The sequence below is a fragment of the Cibotium barometz genome, chromosome 15 (genome assembly GCF_041138505.1).
Source record: "Cibotium barometz isolate CiBa-2024 chromosome 15, ASM4113850v1, whole genome shotgun sequence".
NCBI classification, from domain to species: Eukaryota; Viridiplantae; Streptophyta; class Polypodiopsida; order Cyatheales; family Cibotiaceae; genus Cibotium; species Cibotium barometz.
Window position 1 is genome coordinate 8,480,417 of NC_141060.1, and position 8,936 is coordinate 8,489,352.

The following is an 8,936-nucleotide window of genomic DNA, read 5'->3' on the forward strand; positions in this document are numbered from 1 at the left end:
GCTACCCTTCTCACTATGCCTCCTACCCTTACAGGATGCATGACACCAAACATTTCGGGGGTGCCAATACAAATGGGTTGTGAGAGATGTGGCTTTGTGTATTATATATAAGAGTCACTCTTCTCGTTCTCTCTACTTCTCAATGTCTTCATTGTGCATGAGATTAGCATTAATATTTGTAGCATTTTGTTAAAAATCATGTACTGTCCATGCCATCTGTAGCCATATGTATGCCAAGGGTGAATCCAAGGGTAGCCCAGTCATCTGTGCGCCATTTCCAAAACCATTGAGAAGCAACCCGTGTCGATGCGGGTTGCTTCCCAATGGATTTGGCCATGGCACACACATAGCCTGGCTACCCTTCATATAGACTTCACATCTCATGGAACTTGGCTACCCTTCACACTGTGCCTCCTACCCTTATTGGAGGCATGACACCAAACATTTTGGGGGTGCCAATACAAATGGTCTCTAAGAGATGTGGGTTTGTGCATTATATATAAGAGTCAAGTGCTCTTCTCCTCCTCTCTACTTCTCAATGTCTTCATTGTGCATGAGAATAGCATTAAGCTTTGTAGCATTTTTTTAATCATCATCTATTAGCCATGCCATGTGTAGGGCATATGTAGGCCAAGGGTGAATCCAAGGGTAGCCAGGCCATCCGTCTGCCATGGCCAAAACCATTGACAACAAGTAGTCCGCGTCTATGCCGGCTACTTCCCAATGCTTTTGGCCATGGCACACGGATGGCTGGGTTTTAGAAAATCAATGAGCGTTCCACCATTTGTACCATACATTACGCAAGGCTAGGATTAAGTCTCAGTGGTAGTTCTACGGGGTGGTTTCGATTTGTGTGGTAGACAAACTTTATTATTTTAATGGTGTGACATTGTAGTATGATCAGCATCTTTGTGCAAGAGAAGGGGCTGCATGGCATCATAAGGACTAATGTTCAGGTTGGTAATCATGGTTACCTTGAGCTTGGCTTGTTCCCTAATGTATGGTAACTTAAAGTGTTATGTCATGAGCTTTTTTATTGTATGGAATCTCTTAGGAGTTATTATGTTGTAGTTGTTGTAATGTGGAAGGACTAATTCATATTCTTCAAGCATGATTTAGTTGTGTGTTTGTTTGTGTTCACAAGATGGAGAGAAAAAATTCTATGAAACAAAGACATACGGTGAAAAGAAAGAGCAATCGAGTGTTGCGAAAGGAAAACAGTGGAGAAAGTTAGTCCTCCATCAATTGATGAGTTGAAAGAGGCTTCTAGAGATGGCAGTGGGATGGATGAAGTGGGGGGGAAGAGAATTTGGATGAGACTCAAATTGCAATGGAGGCTTCCCTTCAAATCGTGCCATATGTACCCACTTCTGAGAATGAGCCAGTGGTTGGCTTCACAGCTACACAAAGCCTAGAGAGAAGAAGAGGAATCAGTTAGACATTTCATTAGATGTCTCAAGCATTCAAACTCTCATTGCCTTCCACATGAATGTTATTCAAATAATCACCCTGCTCTGTGGATAGGTTCATCCGGCTACTTCCCAATGCTTTTGGCCATGGCACACGGATGGCTAGGTTTTAGAAAATCAATGAGCGTTCCACCATTTGTACCATACATTATGCAAGGCTAGGATTAAGTCTCGGTGGTAGTTCTGCGGGGTGGTTCCGATTTGTGTTGTAGACAAACTTCATTATTTTAATGGTGTGACATTGTAGTATGATCAGCATCTTTGTGCAAGAGAAGGGGCGGCATGGCATCATAAGGACTAATGAAGTTCAGGTTGGTAATCATGGTTACCTTGAGCTTGGCTTGTTCCCTAATGTATGGTAACTTAAAGTGTTATGTCATGAGCCATTTTATTGTATGGAATCTCTTAGGAGTTATTATGTTGTAGTTGTTGTAATGTGGAAGGACTAATTCATATTCTTCAAGCATGATTTAGTTGTGTGTTTGTTTGTGTTCACAAGATGGAGAGAAAAAATTCCACGAAACAAAGACATACAGTGAAAAGAAAGAGCAATCGAGTGTTGCGAAAGGAAAACAGTGGAGAAAGTTAGTCCTCCATCAATTGATGAGTTGAAAGAGGCTTCTAGAGATGGCAGTGGGATGGATGAAGTGGGGGGGAAGAGAATTTGGATGAGACTCAAATTGCAATGGAGGCTTCCCTTCAAATCATGCCATATGTACCCACCTCTGAGAATAAACTAGTGGTTAGCTTCATAGCTACACAAAGCCCAGAGAGAAGAGGAATCAGTTAGACATTTCATTAGATGTCTCAAGCATTCAAACTCTCATTGCCTTCCACCTGAAGGTTATTCAAATAATCACCCTACTGTGGGTAGGTTCATCCGTCGCCTTACGCATGAAGCGACCTCCTATAATGGCTTAGTCATTAGAAGGATCACTATGTGGGATAAAGTAACACAACAAATGCCATCCAAGTAGAAGATAATCTGATGGTCAAGGGAGCCAAAGCATTAGATTCTAAATGTGATACCACTTCTACTATTAAACCCATTGCTAAGGGTAACACTTTAGTGGTTGGTAACACTTTAACGGAGATGAATTTCACAAATTTTTTGAAAGTAATCCAACATGGAATGAAGGCTAAGAAAAGGAACATATTTATTCAAGGAGAGAGTGGTCATGAGACTTCTGAGTGCCGCACACGTGCAAGTGCTCGTCACTAATTATTTCAAACCTCAACACAATTGGATTTACCTTTTCCATCACAGCCCCACAAGCCATAATGCCTACTACAACACCTCAACCCAATGCTGAGTAAACGGCATAGCAACCTATTGGCATGCTGGATTTACAATGGAAAGATGTGTCGTTACTTAATGTGTCCTCTATAGAGGCTATATGCATAAAGAGCTATGCATGCATAGAGTATACTACATGCTCTATGGTGGCTCTATGCAGCCTTAGAGCTTGCACAACTATGCATGCATAAACCATGCTCTCTTTATGCATGCATAAAGCATAGAGATCACATAGTCTATATTCTATACATGTATAAAAACTATAGAGCATGCACACATAAAAAGTATAGATGCTCTATGCTTAATCTATACTCTATGCATGTATAAGGTATGCATGCTACGTATGCATAGAACATGCATACTCTTTACGTATGCATAGATTATGCATACTCTTTATACGCATAGATCATAAAGTATAGAGCATAGATTATGAATGCGTGTATAGGCATAAGAATGTATTTATACACTATGCACGCTATGTATACATAGACTATAGAGTATACATACTAGAGGTAAGCTATTGTTGGTCTTTCACCTTATTTGAGACATTAGCTCTTCTCAACCACTGGAGGTAAGCTCGTACACACAAGCTCTTTTTATATTTATGATTTTCTATGCAAAAGTATGCTTTGTTTTGAGCTGAATCCACGTTTTGTTTTAAAGTAGCCATGTCTAGTAATCTACGAGACTGCACATAGGATGAGATCCAAAATTCCTTCCAAGTGTTCCCCCTTGAGCCAACATGAGATAGCTCGGTTGGAGCTCACCTCACCCATTCTCGACTCATTGAGTCCCACCACCCCGAGTGTTCAAACTGTTGCTAGTGATGCAAAGAGTTCATGACACAGGTCTCATTGTAGCCATTACGTAGTAGGGCTAGTGGTAATGGAAGTGGTAGTGCTAGTGGTGGTGGTGCTTTTAGCACTAGTATATGTGGAGGTGGTAGTGATGCTACTACTACACCACATCATCCTCCTACTACACCACATCATCCTCCACATTTTGTTATGTGGAGGTGGTAGTGATGCTACTACTACACCACATCATCCTCCTACACATTTTGTTAAGACTACTCCATATACTTATCAGGGTGTCACTTCTACAATAACTTTGGGTTTCATTCCTAGAGCCACTCGTGGCATCCCTCTAGACTTCACTTGGGTAGACACTCCTTTTTCTCGCACTCCCTTTACTCCCTGCTCTATAGCATCAGGGTCCCTATACTCCTATAGATGCTATGATGATAGGTCCATCATTGAGGATAAGCCAGGTGGTAGGGTATTGACACTCACCTCTGTAGTGTGCAGTTTAGCCATGACATCCTCGTGAAGTGGCATGACCAACCAGAAGAATAAAAGAATTGCATTCTTGAGTAGCTTCATAGAGGGTTCCTAGTCTCAAATCTCTTCCAGCAATTCAACAAATAATTACATGCTCAAGAGAATGAGAGATCTAATGAGCCATTGAAGGTTTGAGGTGTGAGATGTAAATTTAAATAAAAGAAAGAGTAAGCCCATGTATCTCAACATCAAAGATCGAAGGAAAGCTAAGGTGGAGGTTTGTAACACCCCCAATAAGTACAAGCAATTACAATGAGATGCTCATAAAGTACGCCTCAAAGGTTCAGGTACTTCTCACCTTTGTGTTGGTGGCATCGATCACTTTTGTACATACTTTGTAAGTCTTCATCTCTTTCTTTTTGCAAGATACTCCCTACATTGAGGAATAGAACCATAAGTTTTATCATGACAATGTAACATAAAAAAGATAAAGTACAGAAAGATAAATGATACACATAATTTATGTGTGAAATTTAGAAAACTAAAAAGTTTAATGTTTGACGATATTATATACTTACATAGTTGACAATATGGGCCCAATTGAGCTCTTGCCTTTCTCGCTCCATCTTGTCAAACAAGGATGTAGTTCCGTGACACCACGTGAAATCATACTCTTCTTTAGTATAACCATGCCCATTGAAGGAAGAGTATTTAGCATATTTAGCAAGTCGAAGCCACGAGAAGTGGAAAGATGCATTGATGTGATCACGACTAGTAGCTCTTACATGGGCCTCTTAGTTTTTTTTTTGTTGTAAGACAACTTTCAAATGTTCTTTGTAAGAGCTATGTTCGTAATTTTTTTAAGAGCGCTAGATCCACTATTTTTTTTTGTTTGCAAGACAACTTGCAAAATTTCCAAAGTATCAAGATTTTCTAATACCGTATTTGGAGTTTTATACTTCTTGTGAGGTTTCTTAATGTCAATGATGAGTTATCGCATCTTGAATATGAATATCTGTGCACTTTTTAGTTTTTCGAATTCCACACATAAATATGCATAAATTTGATTATCTTTTCTACATCTTTGTTTTTAATGTGTTTATATTTAAAGTTACTAGCTAGGTAGTATGGGCACAACGAGACAGGTTGGGACAAACTACTTGAATCTGTCTCATTTCACCCAAAAAAAAAAGATTTATACCAGTGTCGGTATTTATGTCGAAATAAACATTGATATTTGCATCGATATTTACGTCAGTAAAAACATCGATGCCCGATGCATATACCAATCACAGTAGGTAGCATCAGTATACTAGTTTATAAAGACAACAGTTGAGCGATAAATATTATTGACGATTCAATACCGACAGTGATAATGATCAGTGTGGGTAGTTTTAGGCAAAAAAACCAAATCTAAATCTTCGGTATATACGACGGTATTACGGTATTAGGGTGATCTCTTGTAGTGGTTGGATGTTGTTTAGACTCTCACCTTAGAATAGGGCTTAAATAAGCGCAGAGAAGCCCAAGGATGGTTGTGTGCCCGCTTAGTTTAGGGCCATAAGATGATGTGGAGTGGGATATTGGAGGTGCAAGGGCTTGCTAATATCTTAACCTTGTGTCCAGTGTAATTTTTGCATTGTGGCAGCAGGCAAAGCAAAGCTGTGGTGTTCGCCTAGCGTCCCCTCGAATCTAAATGTGTTCTTATTATTTTGTGTATATTTTACACAAAATTAAATGTGATCTTAGTATTGTTTATATTTAACCCTCGAATCTAAATGTGATCTATTTATTGTTTATATTTCACACAAAATGAAATTATGCTCACACTTGCGGCCTTCGTCAAACTAGAGCGCATCGTTCTCACAAAATGAAAGAAATTAATATAATATGGCTCACACCTCTCTATATAAGAGTTTTGTGGGGAGCAGGCGCAAGACAACATTGCGTTTCTTATGAGCGGCGAAGCGTTTAATTCCTTGTCTGTGTACATGGCGTTGCTTTTTTCATCAATTACTTGTAGTTTTTTTTTTGGGGGGTTACCTTTTTATACTGAGGTTTTTGTACCAGCTTAGCTTCCTGGTATCACAAGACTAACGTCCTTAGGCAGCTTGCTTTCTCGCAGGATAGCTAATTAGAAGAAGCTATGGAGGCTTGGGTGTACAATCCCGGAGATGATGACCGCAGGCTTCCTCACAAATACGTTCCTAATCGCCCAGTATCAAAGGAACACTTGAAAGGTGACATGTTTCGTCAAGTTTAACTCTTTTCGTTATCAACTCAACGCACAGTAAGCTTAACAGTCAGCTTGTTTGCTGCGTTAAAGATTGCGTCATGATGCTCAAGGCCTAAGGGAGGTTTTACTCTTTGTTAATTTAATTTTCGTGTAGAACTCGGCGTCTTACATTGGAAAATAGATGTTGACTGCAACTGGGAGAGAGACCCTACGCTTGAGAGAGTAAAAGGCGACCATGGCTACGTTTATTGGGTAATCAGCTTGTTATTGCAGCTAGCAATAATTAATCGTTTGGTATTTGATTCCTATGATATGGCATTATAAAAACGCAGTACTAGTGCAGCTTACTAATGCAAATGAAGGTGACGACTACTACTACTACTACTGCATGCATATGTGATATGATTTTGGTTTGTAATTACTACCATGATGCAGGAGACGATAACTGTAGCACCTGGCGTTATGGACAACTTTGAGCAGAAGACTGAACACTTCTTTCAGGAACATCTGCATCCCTATGAAGAAAGCCGACTTATCCTTGAAGGCCGTGGTAAATTAAATCAGTCACTTTATTTGGTCATGAAAATCTTCGATGATATTGCATAATTATTAATTACCCCTTCTTACATGTACGACGCGCCGACCAACGTCAACCCTATTGGCTCCCAAGCAACCCAAATTCCGGTCAAGTAGCTGTCAACGACGTTCATCTTCTTGCATATATACGTCGCCCTCCTCCACTGTGCTGTGCTGCAGTGGGCAACTCACGGAACTTTATCTACCACCAGCGCCTACCTATGTCATGATCATGGTGGTGTGGTCACACATCCCATCAACGTATGATTTGTGGTGACTCTGCACTCACACCTCAGGCAGCGAAAATGTATTTCAACATTGCATGACTTGCTGATAGCTTGCTCCTCCTCCTCCTCCAAAGTCTTGGAAAGGGAACGATATGCTACAAGGGTAGAGCTACGAAGGTAGGGTCTCCGTCTTGCTCTCTCATGCGGAACGCAACAACGAGCAGCATTAGCATGAGAAGACGAAGTGTGCGTGTGCGAGGATTTGGGCGAAACAAATTTGGGCATGATGATGTTCCGGAAAGAAGACTTGAAAGCAAGAAAACGCGAGGAGGAGGGTAGAGAAGCCATCGGCACCATCGTCGAGCAGATATTCAAATTAGGCTTCAATATGCAAACTAAAAACCTAGGCTTGTTTTTGTGTAATGTTATATATATATATATATATATATATATATATATATAACCTGGTATGTGTAGCATTGCACTTATAACTAGGAAGTGCAGCTAAGCTAATGCTAATCATATCTAGCCTTTCTACGTAGGTTATTGGGACATAAGAGATTACGATAACAGCTGGATAAGGTTTACTGTCAAAAAGGGAGATATGATTACCTTGCCGCCAGGAATGTACCATCGATTCACGCTCGACACCGAAGACTACATTAAGGTACATATGATTATCTTTTTGACTCGCGGCGCGTAAATACTAGGATCAACCAATCCTTGATCTTTGCACACACTCCTTGATCATATTCCCTCACTATTATTTCGGTTTCATTAATCTTAATCTACCAATTACCTTACCAACGCAGGCAGTTCTTCTATACACAGAGGTTCCCACAAGGATCGATCTTCTTAAACCTGATGGAGATGAGATAGAGTCGAGGTAAATTTATCATCCTCTCTTTCTCTCTTTGTAGGAGGAGTGATAGGCTATCATTTTTATGTACTATGAAGCGAATGTCTTGGTAACACTCTAATCAGTTCAGGAGCTTGTTATAATCTGTCTGTATTCTTCTTGTTACTATCAGTCACCTCCTTGAACTTTTCACACAGACTTTAGATGAAGTGAAACTTATCTCCAATAACTAGTATTCATTCCTTCCTCTATTTGGAAAAAAAAAACATTTTTAGATTAAGTGAGACTTATCTCCAACTAGTATTCCTCTCTTTTTTTTTTCAATAACATGTCTTTACAAAGACAAGACAATCCACACCCATGAGTAGGTAGTCTTGCATTATCATGATATATCTACTTTAAATATTTGCATAATTTGGTTTTCCTTCACAAAGAATTTATCTTTCGTATACGCATGTATATAGTGAATTGTTGGTTTTGCATCATCATAATCTGTTGTTGACGGTGTTGCAATGTCTCTAACTATTAACAGGCTTTTGGTTGAATTTACAGGAAAGAGTATGTGGCCAATGTGTTGAGCAATCCTAGTGCAATGTTTAGGTCAATAAACTCGACACTAGCAATGTGATAAGAGATCATTAAGCACGCTACAAGCATGAATTCATAGACAATACATTTTGTATCAGAAGCTAGCTTCGGATTTCTTTGATGGAGTTAATTAAGAGAGGAGGAGGAACAATATAGTTGGCTTCTGCTCTTGTAGTATGAAGATAGAGAATCTTGCCCATTTTTTGGATGGCCTCTTTTTTGATTCATGAATGTGGTTTAGAATTTGGTTTGTTTGGAAAAGAAAGATGCTTTTATAGAGTTGAAAAATGGTTCACGGTAGATGCTCTTCAATCATCCTTCTTGTGGTTTTTATGTTTTAAAAAATCATTGTTCTATCTACACTCTTCTTTTTTTTGTTGTACGTATTTCTTTTTTTGTTGTGA

At 39.5% G+C, this 8,936-nt stretch overlaps 1 protein-coding gene across 1 annotated transcript; it reads left to right on the forward strand.

Annotated features, from left to right (window-relative positions):
- Nucleotides 1-530: 530 nt before the first annotated feature.
- Nucleotides 531-8,572, forward strand: LOC147630932 (uncharacterized). Its single transcript, XM_086809952.1, has 7 exons — nucleotides 531-540; nucleotides 6,191-6,286; nucleotides 6,437-6,534; nucleotides 6,718-6,832; nucleotides 7,628-7,752; nucleotides 7,898-7,971; nucleotides 8,497-8,572. Exons 2-7 carry the CDS (start codon nucleotides 6,193-6,195, stop codon nucleotides 8,570-8,572), a joined length of 582 nt encoding a protein of 193 aa, XP_086666078.1. The 5' UTR covers nucleotides 531-540; nucleotides 6,191-6,192.
- The last annotated feature ends 364 nt before the right edge of the window (nucleotides 8,573-8,936 follow it).

Excerpts from the sequence above, each read along its gene's own strand:
- LOC147630932 (XM_086809952.1), top strand. The coding sequence starts at position 6,193 with ATGGAGGCTTGGGTGTACAATCCCGGAGATGATGACCGCAGGCTTCCT. Across the intron at positions 7,753-7,897 it reads ACACCGAAGACTACATTAAG|GCAGTTCTTCTATACACAGA; the intron begins GTACATATGATT and ends TTACCAACGCAG. Across the intron at positions 7,972-8,496 it reads GGAGATGAGATAGAGTCGAG|GAAAGAGTATGTGGCCAATG; the intron begins GTAAATTTATCA and ends TTGAATTTACAG.